The 26,137-nt window shown below is 35.4% G+C and overlaps 1 protein-coding gene across 3 annotated transcripts in view; it reads left to right on the top strand.

Annotated features, from left to right (window-relative positions):
• ARAP2 (ArfGAP with RhoGAP domain, ankyrin repeat and PH domain 2) overlaps window positions 1–26,137 on the top strand; it is a 119,604-nt gene that overhangs the window by 72,518 nt on the left and 20,949 nt on the right. For 2 of the 3 annotated variants that reach the window (XM_066185588.1, XM_066185587.1), the window contains 9 exons: window positions 178–241; window positions 7,723–7,886; window positions 11,324–11,536; window positions 13,180–13,285; window positions 15,146–15,293; window positions 15,979–16,047; window positions 18,331–18,405; window positions 19,521–19,638; window positions 24,103–24,231. In XM_066185588.1, the coding sequence (XP_066041685.1) occupies window positions 178–241; window positions 7,723–7,886; window positions 11,324–11,536; window positions 13,180–13,285; window positions 15,146–15,293; window positions 15,979–16,047; window positions 18,331–18,405; window positions 19,521–19,638; window positions 24,103–24,231 (1,086 nt within the window). Of the gene's footprint in view, window positions 1–177; window positions 242–7,722; window positions 7,887–11,323; window positions 11,537–13,179; window positions 13,286–15,145; window positions 15,294–15,978; window positions 16,048–18,330; window positions 18,406–19,520; window positions 19,639–24,102; window positions 24,232–24,680; window positions 24,745–26,137 lie in introns of those variants that run through there. The other variant, XM_066185589.1, reaches the window with a different exon arrangement.

Below are 26,137 nucleotides of genomic sequence, written 5' to 3'. Positions count from 1 at the left end.
TTATCAGCAGCATTCTTTATTTACAAAGTTTAAGAATTCCATGCTTTTGTTGCCTTTTTTTTTTTTTTTTTAGAAAACATTTTGAAAAAAAATGTCTATATGTGCATGCATGTGTGTGTTTGTATATAAATATCTGTCTGTGAAGGTCAGATGAATGTGTATGTGTTTTGTTTTCAGCAACCAGTAGTGTGATGCAAAATGGAGAGAGAATAGACGTCCTGCTACTCGTTGAGAAAGGAAGGTAAGGTTCCTATCTGAAAAAAATCTTTGATCTGTTTTTATATTGATATCTTAGAATTATCATTGATAAGATCTGGAGTCTTTTCACTTAGGGTTGCTAGCAAGAGAGTAAATTTGCAGATTTTTTAGAGAAGGAAATAACTTTGTGCATAAGTACATTTTATGCCTGTGTCATGAAATGTTAACAAGCACTACTTAATTAAAAACAGTTTTCCCACTGAGAAAATTATTCCCAGACTAGTCTGCCGACAATGATTTCTTCAAAAGAAACTAATGCCTTTTACTGCAAAAAATTTTCAGAGCACTTACTACTTCTTGATTTTTTAATTATTCTTCAGAATTCCGTGTCTCAATCTGCCTAAGTCAGGTTTGAGAGGCTATGAATGAGTCCTCTGGTTAAACTTATTGTAACATCTGATCTCAGTTAACAATATACTATCCAGGAAAAAACATAGTTACAAAACAAACATGATCCATATCTGCTTCCAAGTAGGTAATATTCAGTGGAGATGACTGTGTCATATTTATAGTGATAGGGGAGGTTGGAACTAGAGGTGAAGTATGTATTTCTGTCTCACCTATATGGGTACAAATTCAAAGATGAAAGTAAAAATTGTCAAAGATAATTCTTAGCTTTTAATAGGTTGAGGCTTTTTTATTTCAATGATGGCCTATTGGGCAAGAGTCTGTCTTAAGTGGTGCAGTATTTATAATCTATATATATATGGTATATTTATATTACAGACAACAGTAGAATAATAAATGATGAGTGTTTTTCTCTTTGGCAAATAAAAAAAACCCTATAGATACATTTGACATCTCTTCAGAGTTGAAATAGCTTGTCAGAAATGCATTGTAACTTGTGTGTTCTGAATTTTAACTCTTTCTAGGATATTTTATAAGTTTCAGAACTGAGTAAGGCTATGCAGATTAGAAAGAAACACTTTATTGTCTTTTGGGGGAGGGGGGTTCTGTTGTGTTTAGGGTTTTTTGGTTTTTTTTTTTGTTGTTGTTGGTTTTTTTTTTTTTGTTTTTTTTTTTTTTTTTTTTTTTTGTCAAAAAAAAAATTGAAAGATGCAGCATTAACTAAGCTACATACACCAAACAGGGAACTTGAGGTATTCTCTTCAGGGTACAGTCTAAAAGATGGATATAAACCATGCATATAATTTCATAGATGTTAATGCTGAGCAAAACTTTTCACTCCAATTCAGGGTTTATTTCATTATTATATTTCTGTCAAGTGAGGGTAGGTTTTCCCTGAACCACTTTAGTAGTTTAAGGGAAATTCTGCACTATTTGAAAATAATTTCAACAGGGACACTGGCTGATTTAAGGTGGACATGATTATATTTAATTTTTCTTCACTGAAGTATGCCATAAAGAATTTAAATGCATAGTCTTCACATAATCTTAAACACTGAAAGCCATATGGGTGTATAGGCTTAGGCATGATGATTGTTGTTTAGGATATTACTTCAAAACTATCCAGGTGTGCAGCGCAGTTGTATGAGATTGCATCTGAAAGTGATAAGCAATTTAATGTGTGTGGGGAAAATGATTAAATATAAAATCACCTTTGTCTTTAGACTCAATTACTTTAATTGGAAATGAAGCCACTAATCCTCTTTGTGTTCCTCCAAGCTCCAGATATATTAATATCCTTGAGATGTCATCACAATCAACTAAATGAGATGTCAGAGTTTCTAGGTTTTTCTATTCTGTCTGTAATTTTATGTCTCTGCTTGTCTAATGTCAGCTTTGGCACAGATTGATCACTCGGAAGAGATTCTATGTAGCTGATGGCTTTCTTGTTAATTTGTTAGTCACTTAAATATAAAACAAGTAAGATTTCTTCAAAATAAGGAAAAGTTTAGGAGAAAAAAGAACCCAATGAGCATAAACCAAACAAAAAAAAGCCACTCTCCTTTTCATAAAAAAAAAAAGTTAATGTCTTAAAATGTCTAGTTAAATTTTATTAGAAAATATTATGCAAATTCCTTGAGGTATTTTTCTACTGACTTTCTGTTTCTTACAAATACTTATACCTGTTTTTCAAGTCTCAGTCTTTGGGATGATTAGTTAGGGAAAGTCACACATTTACATGTGTCTTTCTCTTTCACACCTTTTTTTTAATTACTGTAGGTAGAAGAATGACATCAGTTGTTACAAATGGACTTCTCACTTAAGAATGATTGCATATGCAAGTAAACATTTTCAGAAACTATAAAAACTTCAAGTTTTCCTGCTGAAATTATTACAATGTAATAAATCTATGAATTCTTGATTCCCAAAAACATAATAAATTTGAGATACAAAAATTTAGCATTAATCTGATTGATATTTACTCAGAAGAAGAATTTACAATTTATTTTCGGCTGTAATGTACATAATACCTTCTAGCTGGTATAATATACAAGAATTCAGAGATAATACTACCAAAAAAGGCATGTGAGATTTTCCTGAAATGTCTTAGATATTAATATAATCCACTCCTACCTTTTCTTTTTCTGTCCCCTTTCTCTTCCTTTACCCTGCTTTCTGCCTGGCGCCCTGCTGTTCATTTATTCTCTATATGACATGTTCAGCTGATGAAGTCTATCAGTTCAGAGATAAGAGGTGGCAATCATACCAAGTAATAGCATGGAATCAGAGGCTGAACCACACTGAAAGATTTCTGAAACCACAAGACTGCTTCTCTTGTGAAGATTGTTGTATTTTCTGAAACTCAGTGTAAATTTTCATGATAATTCTAGATGACTTTTAATTCTACTTTTTTTTGCAGATCTAAGACACATTAATGCTTGTGTATCTTTGCTAAAGTGTATTACAGAACACACTATTTTTAAACACTTTCTTTTTGTTGAATTTTGTTGCATTCTGTCTCCATTGGAGCATATTGTCTGAACTGCTAGAACTGTATCTAACTCAGCTGGAAATCTGGACTTCTCACAACACTGTGGTGTTTTACACCCTAATCAGATGGCCATTTGCCTCTTCTTGATTTCAGCTTTCATAGTTGAAATATTCTAGTTTTGTAGTTGAAATGCTTCTTGACTTCTTGATAGAAGTGGCAAACCATTTCAAGGTTTTCTGTGTTTGAGGCATCCCTTCATCACACAATGGTGTCCTCTAATTTGATCCATATTCAGTTTGGGTTTTTTCCCTTGATCTCTGTATTTCTAAAGTGCTTGAAGTGACTGGTGATACTTGACCTCCTGTTGCTATCCAAATAGAGGTTGAGGAGCATATTGGTGAAACAGCTACTCCTGTCTAGTTCAACACCGGCCAACAGAGGGATCTGCATGATGAAAAGAAGAAAGTTGTCTGAAAGCATCTGTAGTTTTAAATCTATCTTCTATATGTGGAATTTAATTCAAAATCTCTTAATTCCATGCTTTAAAGAAACAGTTGTGCAGATAATTCAGTTTCAAACATTTCTTATATTTTTCTGAAACAGTTTAAGCTCTCTCTTAGGTGTCAGTGAATGTTTTCAGACCATAATGTAATCCAGATGGTGCTTTTTTTCCCTGTTATGCTTCTGATGTAGTTAGTTCTTTCTTATTATGGATAATAAACCTTCACTACATACTGGCACAATTTCTTTAGGCTGATAGTTCATTCAATGCTTTCTTCTTAACCCTTTGATGATAGTAGTAAGTTTGCTCATGAATTGCTGTCATGGGCACAAAATTCTAAAATCCAGAATTAGTATAAACTTAAGAGTCAAATGAAAGGACTTGTGCTTCCAATATGTTATGCTGGATGTAAGACCTTTTGAAGAATCCTTTGAAGAAATATTGCTTGGTTACTTTTAGCAGTAATTTTTAATGGAATGTCCATGCTTCAGTTGCAATTTGATTTTCCAAAATAATTTCATATCAAAATTTACATTCTTAGTACCTCTGTTTTCAGACAGGTAAATTATTAGAATCATGTGGGAATTGCCAGAGGGCACTGAGTTGTGCTGATGTCTGCTTCTCACTCTCTCTGCCCACCTTACCCAAAATCACCTCCTACCACTGCTTTCCCATTGCACAGCTGTCCAAAAATCCTAAAGACATAGCTAAAGCTAGGGAACTTTGCAGGATGAGTCAAAGTGAAGCCTTTGCACACTTGTGGATGAAGTGCGGTCACCTATGACTGCTGCGGCAGAAGGATGTGCTGGTGTTCAACAAAATAGCCATATAGGTAACAGTAGCTCGCTTGATGTTGAGACTCATTGATCTGCTGCAGTCACTTGTGCCAATTCAATTCTCTCAATTCACTAAGGCAGAAATCTACGCTGGCAGGCCACGTTGTTTGTTTGAGTCATTAAATTATTAATTTCTTGGCTATGGACTGTATGTGCTTCACACAACATAGCAAAAATTCTGCCATTTTTCATCATGCTGTCACTATTGTGAATTATTTGTTATGAAATGTAAGATCTTTATCAATTTTTAGAACTGAAAATACAGCACATACATAAACATACTATAGAAGGCAGTGCATTTGTATTGAAGGAATGCATTTTACTTGAGTCTGTGGAAAAGAGTTGGTACTCTGCATGGTAGGTCTTTATAAACATTACAGTACAAATACTTTCAAACATTATTGCTTCTGTAAGCTCTTTAAATTACTCAGTTTTGTGCTACATGGGAAATCACTGTTTCAGCCTGTGTTTATGCTTAGTCTTAAACCTTGGATTTAATATAACTTTATATTTTGATAGTGACAATTAGTTCAGTGAGAAATGCATGTATTTCTTACTATTTCTGTCTGAAAACTGTGTGAAAGAGATGAACACAGAGGTTAAGTCTGCAAAGTTATCTCCATTGCTTCATGAAGTTCTGTAGAAGACTTCTTCTGTGCTTGAGAAAAGTTCTGCTCTTCTGCTGGAAATTATTTCCCCTTTCCTTTTCATTACTTCCGGGTTCAAGGAGATAAAAAACTCATTTCCAATCAAGAAAAAAAAAAAAGAAAAAAAAAAGTTGTTAAGTTTGTCCAAGACAGCTAAACTGAGGACTGCTTTAAACATCTTGTTTTTAAATTGGTTTATATTTTTCTGATTTAAATTTATTCCAGGTGTGTTCTCTCTCAGACAAATATTATTGAGGTTTGAGATGAGCTTTTTAAGCCACTTCCATGGGAAATTGACTGAGTTCTGAAATGTGTCTGGCACTGGTTTAATTTCCTTTTCTCCCTTCTTCGCTTTTGTGGTATTGTAGTGAAAATGCATCTCTGGTTTATCCTACTTTTTGGTGCTGTGATTTTTGACCGGGCATGTATAATTTTTTCAGAAGTAATTAGTTGCTTTCTAAGAACAATCTAGGTTCCATGATAGCAGCAAGATTTTCACATTGATATTTCTTACCAGCAACTTATCTTTCATGACTCTGTTGGTCCTTTGGGACTACAATTTAAACAAATACTGCATTTTCTTTGCTAGTTATTAAGTAGCCTCTACCTCTGTAGCTGAATTAAGCTCAACAGCTTCTCAAATTTTAGAAAACAGTGAGAACATCATGCTTTGTACTTCTGATACCTTTTTTCTAATGTGATGCATTGAGGGGAAGATGGAAAGATACATAAAATACAAGGTGATCTTTTCCACGTAGTTTAGGTATTTCATATATCACAACGATTGACAGGCACATGATTTATGAAAAATGCTGGTAAGTTTATATGACCTTTGAAGTTCAGTACTGTATTTTTTTCGGTCTTCCTCTGGTATCAATTCATTGATATGCAGCAGAGTTGCCCTTTCCTTGTTTAGATGTAATAATATTTTCACTTTACAGTATGCTGCTTCCTGTATATATCATAATTCTTTGGATAAAAAGTAATCTGTTGAGACTTCCATTTATTTTTTTGCATAATACCATAATGTGAATCCTGCTGTTCTGCAGGGGAAATAAACACACAGTAATATGCATATTTATGTACATTTCTCATGTTGAAAAGAACCATGAATCTTTTATAAATCATTGTCCTAACCTCTTCTGATCTGTGAATAATAGTAGGAAATGAGTAGAGTATCATGCACTGTCAAGCTTTTTTCTACTCCAACTTTTTTTTTTCCTTATATATGTATGGCAATAGCAATACCAGAAAATGTGGCAATGCGTTCTTTGGAACACTGATTGAGAACTACCTGTTTTGACAAGTCTTAAGGAAACATTTGACAGCATTGAATTAGGCTCACTCATTTTGCTGGAAAAATAGGAGAGCTTTATGCAATTTTTTTTTTTCTTAGCGGAAGAGAGAAGCTGTGTTTCTACTATACAGGTTTGTGTGGTAGTTAACATGATTTTTGAAGTCATGAAGTATAGACTTCCTAAAAATGTAGTTCAGTGGGATGAAATACTTTACTGTCATTTACTCTGCTGCTGAATGGCTCAGTCTATATGGTGGATCTTGAGGAGAGTTCAGATCCTGACTGTGTGTATGTAATATATTGACTGCATACCCACTTCGTAGCAAGATAGGAACGCTAGAATGGAAACATTTATAAAAGCAAAATTGAAAGATACTTACAAAATAAATGAAATTAAGTATTCCTCATCACATAAAATGCTCCCCCCTCCAAAAATGAAATAATCAAAATAAATGCGTTTTTTATTTTGATGAAACTGTTTTCATAAAAGTTCAGTAGACCATTTTGACTTTTCCTAATTAGCAAGTAAATGGTCATTAGAGAAAATTGATCCCTTACCTGTCTTTAGTGGGAGATAAGGTATGTAGAAAAGTTTGTTTGCTCTTTTCTTACTTTAAACAATTGTTTATTACCCACATGCATGCATATGGTTGGCCATACCCCCTTAAACTTTTCGATTTTGGTATTTTCTCTTAGAAGCTAGCTTGTCGGGGTGGCACACAGGAGATTACTGCAGCATGCTTAAATAAAAGAGTCAGAACAAGGCTGGCTTTGAGATACAGGCAGAGTGTTGTATTAAGTTATTCTGCCTCAACTCGTAGCTTTTTCATGTATGTTCCTTAGCTTTGTGATAGTGGGGGATCATTTTGATACTTGTGTAGGAGAGAAGTTCAGTATGGATCAGCTGCTCTATAGAAGAGGTTAGTGGCTGTGTGGGGTGTTTAGGGGTGTGAATACAAAAGAAGGGAAAGCTTTTTATAGTGTTGTGTGTTGTCTCTCAATTTTTTCCCTGCTTAGCTGTGGCTCGGACATATGAATGTATAATGTAGGAGCAAGACTGAAAAAGAGTAATTAAAATGTTGGCAGGTTCTTTCAAAGGCTTGTGACGGTGTTTGTGGATCTTCTTTCATTTTTTATGGACTGGTATTACAAATGAGTTTGGAAAGAAAAGATGCTGTAACAATAGACCACCATCACAGCTTTATGTGGTGAAAGGTACCTTGATGTCTTACTCCAAGTATATATATATATTTTCTTTCCTGAACATCTGCTTTGGTGCCATGGTACAATAACATTTCTTTTTTATTTCTTTCCCACACTAAAAATATTTTTATACTTTTCAGAACACTATACATCCACGGCCATTCAAAACTGGATTTCATGGTCTGGTATACTGCAATTGAAAAAGCAGCAGGTACAGATGGTAATGCATTACAAGATCAGCAGCTCAGCAAAAATGATGTTCCTATTATAGTGAACAGCTGCATAGCGTTTGTTACACAGTATGGTAAGTAGAGTGTATTTTATTCAAGCTAAGATCATTTGTATAATACCTAAGTGCCCCCGGTACCAGATCCTATTGACTGAGTTTATATATTACTTAAAGTAAAACCATGCCCCTCATTAGCCTTGCCATTCTGTAATGAGATGGTGCAACTACCACATATCATAGATGTGCACTACCACATATCTGAGAATGGCCAGTTTGGGAAAATACAACTTGGTAATTTCCCTTTATAGACACTTTTCTATTTTAAATATTGCATTGTTTGTCTTATGAAGCTCAGCCTTGGGGTCCACTGCCCCAGTGCAGACAACTCAGCTCAGAAAACAAACTCTGCAAACCTGTAAAAGTTGTGGTCTGAACACATCTTGGAAGTTGGCATTAACTGTGGAGTTAAGTTCAGTCTTAGACTGCTGTTTCTTCAGTGAAATAACCTAAGGATGTGTAGTGGTTACCATTTATTAAAGTAATTTTTGCCAACATAATTTTACATGGCATTAGGTTACATGCTGATGATGTTTCTGTCCTTTTACTACTGCAAATTCACAGAATCACAGAATGACAGGGTTGGAAGAGGCCTCCAAGACCATCGAGTCTTACCCAGCCCTAACACCTCAACTAGAATATGGCACTGAGTTCCACATCCAATCTTTTTTTAAAGATTTCCAGGGTTGGTTACTCCACCACCTTCCAGGGCAGATCATTCCAGTACTTTATCACTCTTTCCATGAAAAACATTTTTCCTTATATCCAACCTACATTTCCCTTGGCAAATCTTAAGACTCTGTCCTCTTGTTCTGTCAGTTGCTGCCTGGAGAAAGAGACCAACCCCCACCTGACTACAGTCACCTTTCAGGAAGTTGTAGGGAGTGATAAGGTCACCTCTGAGTCTCCTTTTCTCCAGGCTAAACAACCCCAGCTCCCTCAGCCGTTCCTCACAGGGCTTGTGTTCCAAACCCCTCGCCAGCCTCGTTGCCACCTCTGGACGCATTCAAGCGTTTCAACGTTCTTCCTAAACTGAGGGGCCAGAGCTGGACACAGCACTCAAGGTGTGGCCTCACCAGTGCCGAGTACAGGGGGAGAATGACCTCCCTGCTCCTGCTGGCCACACAGGCTATCAGGAATAGCCTGATCCAGGCCAGGATGCTGTTTGCCTTCTTGGCTACCAGGGCACCCTGTTGGCTCATGTTCAGCTGCTGTCACCAGTACCCCCAGATCCCTTTCCTCCTGGGCACTGTCCAGCCACACCATCCCCAGCCCATAATGCTGCAGAGGGTTATTGTGGCCAAAGCGCAGGACCCAGCACTTGGACTTACTAAACTTCATCTTATTGGACTCTGCTCGTCCATCCAACTGTTCCAGGTCTCTCTGCAGAGCCCTCCTCCCTTCCAACAGATCGACACATGCTCCCAGCTTAGTGTCGTCTGCAAATTTACTGATAAAAGATTCAATAGCCTCACCCAAGTCATCAATAAAGATATTGAATAAAGAACTAACCCCAGCACAGACCCCTGAGGGACACCAGTGGTGACTGGCCACCAGCTGGATGCAGCGCCATTCACCACCACCCTCTGGGCCCGGCCATGCAGCCAGTTCTTGACCCAGCAAAGAGCTTTGCTGTCCAAGCCCTAGGCTTTTCCAGGAGTGTGCTGTGGGAGACAGTGTCAAAGGCCTTGCTGAAATCCAAACAGACAACATCCACAGCCTTCCTTGCATCCACCAGGTGGGTCACCTGGTCATAAAAGGAGACCAGGTTGGTCAAACATGACCTACCCCTCCTAAACCCATGCTGGCTGGGCCTGATACCCTGGCCATCCTGTATTTCCTGCATGATGGCACTCAGTATAAACTGCTCCATTACCTTTCCAGGTACTGAGGTCATGCTAACTGGCATATAATTACCAGGATGCTCCGTCCTACACTTTCTACCATTTTTGTGAATGGTAGAATTCATGAATTCATGATTTTTTTTTTTGTGAGATTGCTACATGCATATCAATTCTGTACAAATCTCTCTTTGGTACAAATGTGCCTGTAACCTCTGTCATTATGAGAGTACTTGATTTCTATTTGAGTCATTGAAGTTTAACTAAATAACCTTTGGATATGGCAACACTACATTATTGTAAATAGTGGTATTGGGGTTACACCTACTGCCTAAAAGTAAGAAAAGAAGCTTTTGCTAAATTATTTTTAATCATTAGCAATAGAAATAATTCTAAGTATAATTTGCACCATTTAATTTACTAAATTGTTAAAGCAGGGTAATTTTGTCTGCTGCTTAGAACAATTTGTGTAGTCTCAATTAAAATTCAGTTTCCTAATGTCTTTTAAATCAATTAAATCATTATCAAAAATATGCTTTTCAGGATCAGCATTAGTAGCTGTTAAAATGCTCAATTGAAAGCTGAAGGAGTTATTTGTGTGCATTGCTTGCATGCAGACATCTTTTGTATCATGATTGTAAAGATTCTATCTTTAGCTGTAGTCTGCAGAAGACAGATGCTATTGCGGTCCGGGGCTGTTCCTGACAGAAACAACACAAAGGCCATACCAAATGGAAGTGCTTGTGGGCATTACAGGAAAGGTGCACTGTAAAAACATAAGATATGATTTCACAGGTTTTGAGAGAGTATTTAATTTGACAGATATATAAGAAAAGCATGGTTTTGCATAAAGTACCGTCCTCTTTCTAGATATGTGAATGCAGAAATCACCTCTACAAAGATAAATAGCACTGTGCATCTATGCCAAACTAACTCAAGTTTTAAAAAACAAAAGTTTTGACTACAATAACATATGCAGTGATTGAAGGTAGTCATGACTCTGTTTTAAACTATACATTTTCTTTTTAAGTTGACTTTAGTTGTTTTTGTATTTACGTATAAGAATAGTAGCTGACTGATGTCTTACATGAGAAAAATCAGAAAAAAGGGGTATTTTCTACTAATCTTGAGGCTTTTAAGAATGAAATATTTCAGGGTGGATGAGTGCAATGATACATTGAGTCTTACACTGAGTTCATCTGTAAAGTAATAAGATAAAAGGAGTTTTCTCATGAAAGCAGCTGTGTTTTATGTGTAATATAATACCTGTCATCTAAACAACTTCTCCTGACTGTGCCTTTTGAAAGTACTGTTTTAGGAAGTCCTGAAGAGATTTGGGGTTTTGAAATGCCTGTAAAATACTTTTGAAATAGTCATCCCAGTCTTGCTTACTATTATGATGAGTATTTTTGCAAAGAGGTCTATCTGGGTTTAGGAAGACTTCGTAGTGTTTTTACCAACAAAATGAGAATGTGTAAAAGATCAGAAAGATTTTGTTAGGAAATGCAATGTGTTTGGCAGCCACATATAATTTTCAAATAATGACATCTGGAATTTTTAAAAGAATTGTTAATATATTCATTTATTTTTCTCTCCTGCATTTTTCTTTCTTAGGTTTAGGTAGCAAGCAAATCTATCTTAAGAATGGCGATTCTTCCAATGTGGCTGAACTGCTGGAGAGCTTCAAAAAAGATGCAAGAAGTGTTAAACTAAGAGCAGGAAAACATCAACTTGAAGATGTGACTGATGTACTGAAAAGTTTTCTTTCTCAAATAGATGATGCACTTCTCACTAAAGAACTTTATCCATTCTGGATCTCTGCATTAGGTAATTTATTCAATGACATTCAATACAATAAAGGTTATATGTCAAATTTGAGGGGGTCGTTAATTTACTTACCCTGTGCCAGCCTCTGTTGTTTCATAACTGACAAAACAATGTAGTGAGGAAAAAAATATTTAGGACATGGCTGCAATAGACTCATGTTAATCAGAGATGATTTTTATAAGGTTCTTTTAAAATTTTAGTTTCTATATTGCAGTATTTGCAAGCAGCAAGAAACAAGGGGTTTCCCTGCCAAACTGTGCTATAAAATTGCAAGCACAGCAGTAAGAGTTACATAGGAAATGCTGACAGAACATTAATTCCTGTCTTAATGCATTGGAGTCATATAGGCATATTTACATTGTGGCACATTTTGTCTTTTAAAAAATATTAAAAATGTATTCCTTTCTGATTTTAGTTAAGTTCAAATATATGGATGTTGCTTTAATATGAGCCACTAGACTTTCAGGAAATTAAAATATTATCGATATTACACATTTTCGACGTTTCAACTCAATTTCAGAAACGAGAAGAAAAACTACTACTCAATTTCAGAAACTAGAGGAAAAACTACTACGAGTTTATTCAATTTGCACATGATTAATCTCATCAGAAACCAGAAAAGGTTCTGAGGCAGTTTAGATTTAACTCAGCTCTTTTTAATGGTGTTACAGTGATTCCTCTTCCTAATATGCACACGTGGCTATGTGAAAGCTCTCTTTCAGCTTTACAACAGAGAATCCTGTCCTGTTAAGTGGTATAGAAGGTACTTCTAGGAAGACTAAAACATTTAAGAAAATAAATTGGAAGATCCTTAAACTGTTGTTTTGTTACTTATTTTTTTTTCCAATTACCAAAGAAGCCGAAACATACTCAGTAGTTAGTGGAGAGCACCATCAGTCAGCCAGAAGAGTTCTGTACTTTCTTTTCAGAAACTTGAGAGAAACAAGGAACTGAGAGAGAAAAGCTAACTAACTAAATCCAATCTACATTAACTTTGCATATTCCCTGAGCATAAAGGGGTGTAAGCAGCACAGGGAGGCAGACTTGAGAGCTGTGCTTGTGTTTCAGATACTGTCGTTCTCAAAAATGGAATTCCTGCCATCAGCCTTGCCATTGTTCAGCTATATGTAACTTGGTACAACTTATTTACCAACCATTCCTCCTTGCTGTCCTCTAATCCATTGTATATATACTTAGATCCTTAAACTACTCTGTGCTTTCAGACACTTTTCCAGTAAATATTTAAAATACGAAAAAATGTTTTCCTTTCTCATTGCTGGGAGCTCTTAGAACTACATTTACATTTGTGTATATGCAGTTGCACTCACACGTGTACATGCACAAACTACAGATTAAATATGCTTTGAAAGACAATCCAATTGCTGTTCTGGGCTTTAGTCTTAAGTGGTGGCAAATGGTGCTTGAATGTAGAACTGTCCCTCTTTATTGGTGTTTCTGTGAACTGGTTTACAATAATAGACATTTCTGACAGTATATTGTCAGCATTGCCTTTATGAAGAAGAGGTTGATTCCTTAAATAGTAATTTTAAAAGACTAGATGATGCTGATATAGCTAATGAGAACTGCTGTTGGTTATTAGTGTGCATTGTTATTAATGCTCAATGATTATTATTTTCTGGCAGATACACAGAATGAAAAGGAACGTGTGAGGAAGTACAGAGCTTTTATTCAGAGTCTTCCATCAGTCAATAGAGCAACTTTGGCTGCTTTAATTGAACATCTTTACAGGTCATTGCAAATAATGTATTGTAGCAGAGAAATTCTTATAATGTGTTCTCAGTATAACTCTACCATATATAAAATGTGTCTTGTTTCATTAACTAGTAATCACAAAAGCTAATCTAGTTGCAGCAATTAATTACATTTGAATTCCTTTAATTGATAATGTGTTTTTTCTTTGGTTGGATTTTAGCAGTAGGTATCTATAAAAATCAATGGATTGGAGCAGCCTTACAGGGAGAGAGGGCTGCCAGTAAGGTAGTAGCAGTCCAAGTAGGGTAATTTTTGATGTAGCTTCTTTATGCAATTTCATTTTACTCCAGTCTGCTAGTCTTCCAGAGGATTGTTGCAAATGGTTCTTGAAATTAAAATATTTTTTTCAGTGAAAATGTCCTTCTCCACAATCTGTTTTGCACATAATAACTTTGAGAATTACCTACCCCTTCTGTTTTTCATCAGTGCTTCATTTTACAACTGAGGTAGTGCTAGAGAATATCCAAAATACAAAATTATTTAAGCACCAAAGGTCATGACTTATTCTGAGATCAAAGAAGGGGCAGAAAGTGTGTAAAAAATATGTGACAGGATGATTCTGAGGTGTCATGGTTAAATAGTACTGGTCTATATTATATCATCTATCGAACAAGTCAAATTATATTTCTGGTGAATTGCAGTGAGTCTAGAATGTGTGGAAACTTCTCTTTACAGGACGTTGTATTCAGAAATTGTGTTACGTAGCCAGGTGCATAGCAGATGTAATTTTAAAATATTTATGTGATTGGGGCCATTATTTGGATAAAGATTGTACTACATATTGTGCTTAAAAACTTTCTACACATATCCAGTTAGAGATATTATTATGATGTTGCATCTGTTTTGAAAGTAGTATGAATTCATGCATTTAACAGCCAAAATTCAGTTTCAAGTGTTTGCCTCTAAAAGAGGACATGTTACTGAACAACATCTGAACATCAGAAAAGTTCTGATATGAAAACTTTACCCTCGGGATAGGAACTAAAAAGGAGCTAATTTCTTTCCACATTTTGTTTGGTCTTTGATCTCAAGTTTTTGGGATATACTGACATTACATAATATAGTGAATCTGTATTTAGCATTGGATTGACCTCACCTGGGGCACTGTGTGCAGTTCTGGGGTCTGCAGTTAAAGGATGTTAAGGTGTTTGAATGCATCCAGAAGAAGGCAACAATGCTAGTGAAAGGGCTAGAAGAAATCCCCTGTGGGAAGTGGCTGAGGAGTCTGGGCTTTTCTGCTTCAGAGAAAAGGAGGCTGAGGGGTGACCTAATTGCTCTGTACAGCTTTCTGAGGAGGGGAAGGGGAGAGGGGGGCACTGAGCCATTCTCCCTGGTGTCCAGTGGGAGGGTGCATGGAAATGGTTCAAAACTGCATCCAGAGAAGTACCAACTTGACTCTAGGGAGCATTTCCTTACTAAAAGGGTGGTCAAACATTGTTAACAGGCTTTTTAGAGGGATGGTGTATGACCCAAGTTTGTCAGTGGTGTTGGACAGTGCCCTTAGCAACCTGCTTTAGCTTTTTGTCAGTCCTTAAGCAATTCAGCAGTTGGACTAGATAATTGTTATAGATGCCTTCTAACTCAAGTATTCTGTTCTGGTTTTATTGTTTTCTATTCTTAATAGTTTTGATATTACTTGAAATGAAGTTAGAAAGTTTTCATTTCTGTAATGAGAAATAAAGAATGTAAGGAAATATTAAATAAGTAATAGTACATGTTTTCATTGCATTTAATGTAGTTACCTTTTTTGAAGTGCTCTGCATATTCTGTAAAGGAGTAGCAGACAATCAAGGAAACAATGAAACTGTCTAAATATGTTTATTTTTCCTTTAACAGGGTGCAGAAGTGTTCTGAAATTAACCAAATGAACCCTCACAATTTAGCCATGGTGTTTTCCTCATGCTTATTTCAAACTAAAGGCCAAACTAGTGAAGAAGTCAATGTAATTGAAGATCTAATTAAAAATTATGTGCAACTTTTTCACGTAGGTATCTTTATATGTATCCTAACTGCTCAGATGTTAGAGGTTCAAAAACTTAAAAATCTGCTTTAAAATGGTCTTGCTACTCATTCAATGATCTGAGGATTTACAGGGTTTTTGAACTCTAATTCAGTGGATGTTTTTCTTGGCCTGCTTTATATTTTATTTCCCAGTTAGTTTAACCTGTGTAGGAAAGACTGTTTATGGAATGATGTAACTTACTGTTGTTTTCCAAAATGATGCTCATTCTCCTTGCCATCAAAAGCATACTAAATTAAGAAAATTTTATGATTATGACTATTAAAAATAATGCTTCTAATTAAAATTTATGGGCCTGGTCAAAACTGAAGCATGGAAGGACTTTTTGTTCTTAGTCTCTAAGCTGTGATTACAATTTGTTTTCTTCCTTAGACCGAGAAAAAATGTTAAATCCAATTGGGTAGAAAAGCTACAACTAGAAGCAATTCATATTAGCCATTTTGATTGGGAGTTGACTGTTTTGCAGTTTTTCATTGATTCCTCTCTGTTTCAATGTTTTCCATGAAGTTTATAATACTGAGTCCCACCAATGAAGAGCTGTTTCTGATTGCTAGAATGTTTTGCATACCTGCTTCTATGAGAACATGATTGACAGTATTGGCAATTGTTACAATATTATTAATCACTCCAAAATTTTTTATTTATACAGATAAATGAAGAACAAGTCAAACAAATGGACATAGAGAACAGTTTTATTACAAGGTGGAAAGACACTCAGGTAAGTGTCCAGTTAGGCATGAGTAAAAGGGAGTGAGGCCTTAACATCTCTGTACTTAGGTGTGAGTGCTCCTCGGTTCATCACTGAGACAGCATCGCCTGAGGCACTGCACAGTTGCAGAGTCATGCTTGAACCAGGTGCAAGATAAAGTGGCTCAGCTCACGGTCTTGCTCAACCACCCTCATCAGTTCTCCACAGCAGTTTTCCACAGGCTTCCAGTTACAGTTAAAACTAATGATGTGGTGCAATTGAGTGATGTATCAGCAGCACTGTAATCATATCAGTGTCATGGGTAAATGGCAACTTAGGCCTCAAGCAGCTATAATTAAGAATTGTAAAAATTCTTTACATTTAATGACTGATAGTCTGACATCGTGGCAGCAAAATGTGTGCATATACACAGGAAAATCAGTGATGTAGATACTTATTACTTTGGAATATGTAGGTTGCCACAGTACTATTATCTCTGGTGATGCAGAATATTCAGAGAACAACTGAACTGAATTTCTGCTGAATTACTCAATGTTCACATGTCTGAAATGTCACTGAAGTTCTGTTCCAGGTGGCACTTCATTAGTCGCTTTTCATTTTCTGTCCACCATATACTTATGCCAGCTGTTGCAGCAATTTACATCACATTTTCTCTCCATACGGTTGTTTATATGAGCCCAGTGGAAATCATGTGTCAGCTTCATTCTTATTTCCAACCTTTTTCTGTAATATCATCTGAAAAGCAAATTTTATAACTAAATAAGCTTTTTTGAGTCTGTGCCGCTATAATTAAGCAGCTTTCCTCAAAGTAGCTTTGTAATGTTTTTCCTCAGAAATGTTTCCATTAGTTTTCTATTCTCAAAGGCTAAACTAACTTAAAGGTTGCTGTTTTTCAGAATGTTAATGTTCTTTAAAATTCAGCACTGCCAATTATTTTTCTATAGAAATGTAATCTTAGCTTCTGGAAATTAGTCCAAATGTATCCCAAAGCTCAAATGCTTGTATATGTGTGTGTGTGTATATATATCTATGCATATATATGTTTTTATATACTTTCCTTAAACTTTTCCTCTGTTTGTAGTGATATATTAATACGTAGCATCACTATCAGTACCATTCTCAAAAATGAAGACACAAATTGCTATCTTAGTGTTAATTTGATTATTAATTATTTATATTTTCCTATTTATAGAATGGTACACCTGATAGGTCTCTGTTTCTGCCTTAATTTTTCTTCCTGATAGGTCTGTGTTTCTGCCTTAATTTTTCTTCCTATGCTCTGATCATCACTTATTTTTTAGGAAATATTTTTTGGTACTTGACTGAGATGAATTGCAATCTTTTGAAGATGCTTGTGACTATACTGAAAGGGAATTAGAGCAGGCAAAATGTGAGACATTTTTAACTTTAGAAAAATAAAGTAATTTCTCATCCATGAAGATAATTTTATTGCCATAGATGAGAAAACCTAGTTAAAATGGAAAATATTATATCCCTTCTCATAAATCACATGTTTCCTCATGGTCATAAAATGTTGGATTTACTGCCTTTTTGATTTCTTTCTGAGTTTTATGTTAGACATTCTTAAATAACATTTGTTAGTATAGAGTATATGAAACTATTATATGTCATAAATTTGTTTTATCTGATTATTCCACATTAGCATTGTGTGTAAAATCTAGCCTTCACTCCAACAAATATGAAGAGCTATATTTAACAGAGGTTGATATCAAGAGCATTTGTTTTAATTCCTTCTTTAATTAGGTTGTGACAAGTTTTCATTGTGATTAAGAATCATACAGTATTGTGGTAGTGAATTTTTATTTTCTTTATGGCATGTGGCTATGTGGCTGAAATAGTCTGTTATTTGTAATTTTTATCTCACTTTTAACTAAGTCATTTTGGGGTTACAGTCCTTTTTCATTATTTTAAATTCTATTCATCTGTTTTGATTCTGAAGTGAACCTGACTAACCTCCAAATCAGAGTTAGGCTTCAGGCAGTTTAAGATATTAAGATACACTCATGTCTCAGACTTTGTAGTCTTAAATGTAAATTTAAAAATTCCACTTTTGCCATGTTGCCCTTAGTTTTCCTGCTCTTGAACGTATATTTGTAAATTAATGGTAATTTTGTTTGTTATGATTCTGTTGGATTTGTTCAGGGTTTGGATTTTTCTCCTGAATCAGTGAATAGGTATTTTTTTCCCTTACACTAGTTAAATTATTGCACTTTCCTTACTTAAAATGTTAATTTTTAACAATTAAATTTTTTTTTAATTTTTTCTTTTTAGGTTTCCCAGGCTGGAGATTTGCTTATTGAAGTTTATGTGGAAAGAAAGGAGCCAGACTGTAGTATTATAATCAGGGTTAGTGAATAAAAATGATACAGTGATATTATGAAGCTCTTTTTCTTGAAGTATATCAGATTTATTTTAATACTTTTTTTGTATAAGTACATAATGAAAGTATTAATTTATGTTTATCACTATTCTTTTAAATATTTTGTTTTAGAATTTGCTGTGTTGTGCAGATTATGTATGGACTGATTATTATGCATTTTTGCATTTTTAAGAAAAATTTTAAGAGAACTGGTCCAATTTTAATGCAGAGATGTCCTGATTAAGTTTTACTATAGTATACAACAGTATAAATTCTCCCAACTCCACATGAGCAACATGAGCATTAACAAGTACACAATGAATGTTGGTTTATTTTGATAGTTCAGGCCATCAAAATGACATTCCCCCTTTCTTTTTGTCTGTGGCTTTCTTCTTTCTTTGAGTGTTAAGAAACGAAAGCTTGTTTGGTTTGTATAATAAATAATACCTATATAAATATTTAGATAATTTATAAATATAAATATTTATAAATAAATAAATATGATAGAGATTGTTGAGCTTTTTATTTAATAGTGTATTTAAACACCTGCATCTCCGTGTAATAGTATTTTGTTATTTTTTATTACACATCTCTTGTTTTGTTTCCTTTTTTGTTCTGTTCAGCATATCACTCTTAAACAGTTTTGTTTGCACACATGTAGAGTATGTAGTATACATAGATAGACATATGCACACAAGACCTGCTTTTTAAAATAGGAATAAAAGTGGGAATATGCTTTGCTAAGATTTTAAAAAAATGGTGCTTCTCCATTATTTATCTTCCCACACCCAAGAAAATATATCAAAGCTTTTTTTTTCCCCGAATTTTTCTGGGGTAGAGAAAAGGAATTTAAAGCTACCAAGTTAAGAGTCATCTTAAAAATACAACTTTAATCTCATGGAACAAAATAAGGAAAGACTGCTAGAATCTGATAGATACTTTGTGGTTTTCCAGCTCATATATTTACTGATTTTTAGTTGGTTTTTTTTGTTTTTTTTTGTTTTTTTTTCCCTTAGGGCAATTGCAGGGAGGAAGACTTTGAAAAAATATATCAGAAATCAGTAGTTGAAATGTATTATAACTGACTCAATTTGTATTACAGGTATCACCTTTGACGGAAGCAGAGGAATTAACTAATGATGTTTTAGGTATCAAAAACATTATTCCCAGCAAAGATGATATCTGGACTGCTTTTGAAGTACTTGAAAATGGAGAATTAGGTTAGTGATACTTAAATTTATTCATGTCAATTAGCTTTTAATATTTTAATTTTTCAATACTTAATATCATCGAAAGCTTAGTTAAAGACTTTATGGAAACAAAAAATAGCCTTCATGCCGATGTTTTACATTTGGTTGTTGTGGCATCTGCATGACTTCTTTCTTCACTTTGCCAGAAATGGTGTGATGGATTGTTCTAAACTGCTTATAAATTAGGGGGTGAGAAGATGGGCTTTATATTACAGTGCATTGCAGTTCATTAATCAGCTGTGGAAAAGCTGGTCTTAAAATAAGTCTTAGAGGAAAACCCTATTTTCATAAGAATTTCAGCACTTGGTTTTATAAGCAATAATGCTTTTCAAAAAATTAAATGAGAAAATACATCATACTTAGGAGAAAGAATCTTTTCTGTTTTGTTTATTCAAGTATTTAATGTACATACGTGAAAAAAGGAGGCATAAAGTGTGTAATTCTTTACACATTTTAAAGTATGTTTTGGCAAGTGGCATTATGGTGCATCTAGCAGAATCTTGAAAAATTTGTTTGAAATATGGTTCTGCTGCCCACAAAAGCAAATGTCACATGGCCACAATATTCATAAATGGTAAAGATGTTTTAACATTGGGAATACTTTATACATGCTAGAGCATGTTTAAAATGCTGAAGAATTTTATTGTTAGAGGTTCCTAAAATAATGTAAAGTAATAGAGATTTTTTTAATTAAAACATTTTTGATGAATATTCCTTAAGGTAATCTTAGGGAATATATGGGGATAGAAATACACAACATCTGTTTGCATTTCCTAGTAAGTTGCTGCTCTTAACTATTCTCATGTTACAGTGGCCTTTGGACTTGTTTATTTCTATAGTAAAGATACCTATTTTCAAGTCAAGAAAAAAATAGCAAAGTGGACAAAATAAGACTACTAAATATTATTCTAATATGTTTTGATTAGTTTTGTTGTACTTGATTTTCAGATATGCTTACAATATTTCCTTCAGTTTTACTAAAATTACTTATATACTCAGTCTTGAGCCTGGCAACATAAAAGACTAGAATGGAAGTGTATTCTCCCTTTCAACTTAAAATATCCTGATCCCTCTTCACATTTTACATCTTACAGGTGATGGTGTATAGAGTTGTAATACTGTGTTCATTTCCAGATTCATAGGTGCGAGTGACAACTGACAAAGAATGTTAGCATCTTTAAAACACCTTTAGAAGAGTCCTGATAGTTCCTACAAGTGCAGTACAAATCACATTTTTTTAAAATGGAAAAATGATAAATGGAAAATTGAATAGATAATAAATAATCAAAAAAAAAAAAAGAGTTTTATTTTCCTAAACTCGATATATGACACTTACAGGAACATGAAACTAAACCAGTTATGGCCAAGAGAACATAAAAGTACATAAACAGATAGACCCCACAACAGCTCCTTGAGGTATTTGGGTGCAACAACTGATAATTTTACTGGAGTTTCAAAATGTTGCCTGAGCTAATGACTATGGAAGGCAAACAAAATTAAGCTAAGAGTGAGACACTACGGGCTCTACATAACACAATAAATATGGGCAAGACATTAGAGTGTATCCTACTGAAAGAAGAGTTTCCAACACAAAGTGGAAATGGCACAGCAGTGTATTAAATCCAAAACAACCAACGAAAAAGTAAACTAAGTCCTAATTCATCACCTGACTCCTGTTAGTAGAGACCGTGTTGATGAAATGCCTTCTTCGTGGATCCCTTTCTGGAGGAATCAGTGCATAAGAACAAGTGAATTATTGTTTCAAAATAAAAATAATGTTATGGTAAAGAGACACTCAGGTAGACTGATGTGATCCTATGGCTGAACCTAACAGGTTTGGAGAGGGTAGGAACAGAGCGAAAATTAGTTCTATAAAGTCTTTGGTTCAGAAGTGACACCTGAGTCTTCACTACTGCAAGTTGATTTCACTACTGTCATTTGACAAACACCATGTGAGGCATTTACAAATTAGTTGAGATTCTGACACATAATGACAAAAAAAAGGTTTGCGTATTTGTTTCAAATGTACATCAGTAATCACAGTGTCTTTCTGATAAAAATTGATTTTCTGCTTTTTTTTCCTGCTGTGGTCTGCTACCTGTCCAGTGCATCGTGGTATTCTGCTTGTTGTACTCAACCCTGAATTTTTTTACTCTTTAAGTTTTTATTTTACTTTTTAATTTATAGTGTCAGGAAAACAACCCCTGAGAAAGCAAGAAAATTAGAATCATATTTTCTGGAAAGTAATTTTCTACTAATAGTTAATGTTGTTTAAGGTGAAAATGTCTGGTTTAGGATATTTACTAGCATATGATGACCTAAGTGAAAGAAAGAGTAATTGAATGTATATGTTGACTGCTCGCTGTTCAAAATATTAGAATTGCAATATTAAAGAATCAGCTAAATTATTTGCATATAGAAAAGTTGCAATAATTGATGATTTTATCAAACCTAATGCAGAATATTTAATACCATATGCTTTTACAAAATAGGGTGTACATAATTTTTTTTAATAATATGTGATTGATGGATAGTTCGTAAATGAGGTGTGTTGCCAGTAAAATAGCTAATGGTTTTCAGCATGATGATTTATGTACCGTGTAATCCATGATGACAGATGGTCTTAAATGTAACTATAAATAAAACAGTAGGTGTTTACTGTGGGAGTGCTGGTGTACTAGGAAGATGTGGTGATTTTCCAGTCTCCTGCCTTTGATTTGCAATGTTCTTCTCCTTAAAGTGGATTTTCTCTCTTGTACAAAGGCATCAAGTGTTTAAGCTTTATCACATCAGAGTCCACAGTTTCCCAATAATTTAGAAGTTTGACCATTTAAAACAAAAGGGCCAGAAGAAGTGGTGTTAGTAAAGTAGGGCTGGAGCTGCTTTCTATAGAATGGTATTCTTGTTAGGCTGCTTTGGTGTCATGTCTGAATAATGAAATATTTATATGGGTGGTATCACAGATCTACAGGTAGTTAGGTATTTTTGCATCCCGAAATAGCAGTGTTTTTTTCTGTCACTTAAGTGGCTGCTGCTTTCTGAGGCTCTAGTGTTCAGGTGTTCTAGAAAATACGTTCTGCTAGACTGTAGTCCTGGAGAGTCCCAAAGCAGCTGTTGACATTTCATATTCATCTACCATAGCAGGAATGAAAAATGAGATTATGGCCGCATACTTTGCCCTTCAGTACTCAAGGGACATGGCTAGACTGTGACTCAACATGACAGTGTCACAGAGGTGTGACTTTTGAGGACCCATACGCAGCTCTTCTCAAGGCCTGACCCACATAAATTGGTATGCAAATGGGAACATAGATATTTTGGAAAATCTCTCTTTGGAGATAAAATGGCATTTAAACCCACAAAGCCATTGTTAAGGCTTTTGGGAGTTCATGAATTGCAGCAAGTGCTTGCTGCTGAGCAGGTGGAAACCTTCAGGGATGTGAATGTGTCTTTCCCCACTCACATCTGTTGCATTAGGCTGTGCTGTTCACGTGACACTCAGATTTCTGCTGGATCTGGTAATGCAGATTTAGGGACTATTTGTAAGATCTTTTCTGCCTTCATTTGGTAGGTGGACTGTGTTTTGTATGGAGTACTGTGTGGGCTTTCTTGTCATTGCAGTTTTTAAATTCTGAGCTAGTTCTCACAGAGTTCCTCTTCTAGGATGGATGATGCCTATCAAAATATGTGTATTTGAGCATCTGAAGTTTTGGAGTGCACACATACAGTCTGGTCATGCCTTCAGTGGTAGTTTAATCTCGTTGCACTTTTTGTACAAGATTGAAATGCACAGGTGCAAGTTTGGATATTCTCTAACCACAGCAACAGGGAGAAGACCTAGTAAAACCACATGCTTTCCCCTCTAGTAAAAAGAATCTAATGAAACCAGGAGTCTGTTTCAGTCTGCTTGGATCAATAACAGACAGTATAATCCATGTCAGTTGGAGGCATTTTTTTTTCACTGTGATCACTCCAAATTCTTTGGTTCTTTGATTGCAGAGAATTGGTAGCTATGGTGTTTCATTTTTGTATTGAGTGGAGGTCAGTAAGGCACAGTATAGCTGAAGGCCTCCGTTCTGTTTGATCATATTTAGGCATGCCTTGTAATAGGTCCTCACTTTTGTACTTAGTTTGAAAGCATTGCTTTAGTGTCTTTACATTAAAAATCTAACAGTACCAAATTGTCACTGAACATTTGGCTATGGCTTGTTTAATTTTATATTCATTACCTGTGCAAACACTGCCTGCAAAGCATTGTCATTGAAGTGCCTAATTGTCTTATTTTGAAAGCATTATTTTTCTTCTGTAGCTCAAAGTCAATGAGACCTTGTTGTGTACAGGCAAATGTAACTTGTTAGGGCCTCCAATATTGTGGAGTTTTCTCTATAATTTAAATTCTGTTTTTTTCTGTTTTGTTTCTTTGGCATTTTTCAGAACGTCCTCTGCATTATACAGAGAATGTACTAGAACAAGTTCTTCACTGGAGTTCACTACCAGAGCCTGGAACTGCATATCTAATAATAAAGAGATTTCTAACAGCAGACATGGTGAATCTCTACAGTGGTATGTAATTTTTTTTACTTAGATATTTTACATGGAAATATGAGGATAGGAATTGTTTTCAGTGGAGCAAACTGTACCAGAACAAGTAAATAACTGCTACTTCATAAAAATTACAAATTTACAGAGGGTTGTGGTGACTCCCTATGAAAACACAGAGATTATGGATGTTTGTTTCTACAAACTATAAGCTCTCCCACTGAAATATAGAACTATACAGAAATTCTGCTGTCAGTTCACACTTGGTGAACTTATGCTGTGAAGCGTGAAACTGCTCTTATCTAAGACTTACTGTTCAACTATATTTGTATAACTGTGGTATACTAATAGAAATTTCTATAATCTATTCTGATGCCTCCAAACTACAAAGCTAATTTCACAGAATCATAGAATCTTCTGAGTTGGATGGGACCCAGAAGGGTCACCAAAGTCCAACTTCTCTCTTTACACAGGACAGTCCCAGGAATAACACCATGCGTCTGTGAGCATTTTCCAAATGCTCCTTGAACTCTCAGCCTGGTGCTGTGTCCAGTTCCCTGGGGAGCCTTTTCCAGTGCCCACCCACTCTCTGGGGAAAGCTTTCCTGATACCCATCCTAAACTTATACAACTTCAGACCATTCTGTTATCCTGACACTGGTCACCTCTGAGAAAAGATCAATGTTTTCCCCTCTGTCTCCCCTCATGAGGAAGTTTTTAACTGCAGTGGGGTCCTTCAGTGTCCTTCAGGCTGAACAGACCAAGTGACCTCAGCCACTCCTTACACTAGAGTGCTTCTCCTCAAGGCCCTTCATCATATTTGTTGCCCTCCTTTGGATACTCTCTAATAGTTTTATAGCCTTCTGACACTGTGGTGCATAAAACTACACACAAAGCTCAGGGTGAGGTCATTCCAGTGCAGAGCAGAACAGGACAATCCCCACCCTTGCTGGGCTGGTGATTCTGTGCCTGATGCACCCCAGGACAGGGTTGTCCCTCCTGGCTGCCAGGGCACTGCTGACTCATGTTCAACTTGTCATGGATCAGGACCCCCAGGTCCCTTTCAATATCATTGCTTTCCAGCATCTCATTCCCCAGTCTGTCTGTACATCCAGGTGACATGCTCATTTGAATGACATACTCAAGCAACTGAATAATTTGGAGAGTATGTGGCCTTAAAAAGGGAGCTGACACTTAAAATATAGATCAAGTATATAGTGAAAATATATGGTCTACACATTGCACCAGTCTTTTTTTTTTTTTGTTTTCCACATAATACCTGGCTTTAAGTCTCCTGTGTAATATGTATTATCTGCTTTGCAAGAATTGGAAGTTCAGGAGTTCAAAAATTATATCCTGTTTTCAAGCAGTTGAAATCCTGGGGGGCAACGAAGATGGTGAAGGGCCTTGAGGAGAAGCCCTCAAGTACAAGGAGTGGCTGAGGTCACTGGGTCCGTACAGCCTGGAGGAGCTGTCATTGTATAATGTGTGATGGTAACACATGATACCTGGTTTAATGTTCATCTTTTTTTTATCTAATGACTCATTCAAATCTTTTCTTCTCTCATACTCGGAAATGTTAATCTTTCCATTGTATAAATGTTGTCTTGATTTTAAGAAGTAAAATTTATGCTATTGTGCTTATTCTCCTGAAAGTAATGGCCTTCTTCCACCATGCTTTATTCTGGTAAAAGCATATTTCACAAATGTGAATGAACCTGAAAAAGTGCTCTGTGCATGGCTTTTATGGTTGGATTTCACTGCCAATAAATGTGTGATAGCAAATCATGAATGGAGAGAAATGGCCTATTTCATTTAAAACTTGATATATGAACTCCCATCACCTCACTAGGTATGTGTTGAGATATAATCAGAAAAAGGAATGGGTCATGAGGATTGTGTGAATCATTGCTCTGTGAAACACATAAGGA

The sequence above is a fragment of the Chamaea fasciata genome, unplaced genomic scaffold (genome assembly GCF_029207755.1).
Source record: "Chamaea fasciata isolate MVZ Bird 193981 ecotype frontalis unplaced genomic scaffold, bChaFas1.0.hap1 SCAF_6, whole genome shotgun sequence".
In the NCBI taxonomy this organism is placed as follows: Eukaryota; Metazoa; Chordata; class Aves; order Passeriformes; family Sylviidae; genus Chamaea; species Chamaea fasciata.
This window is presented reverse-complemented; position numbering and strand designations above follow the sequence as displayed.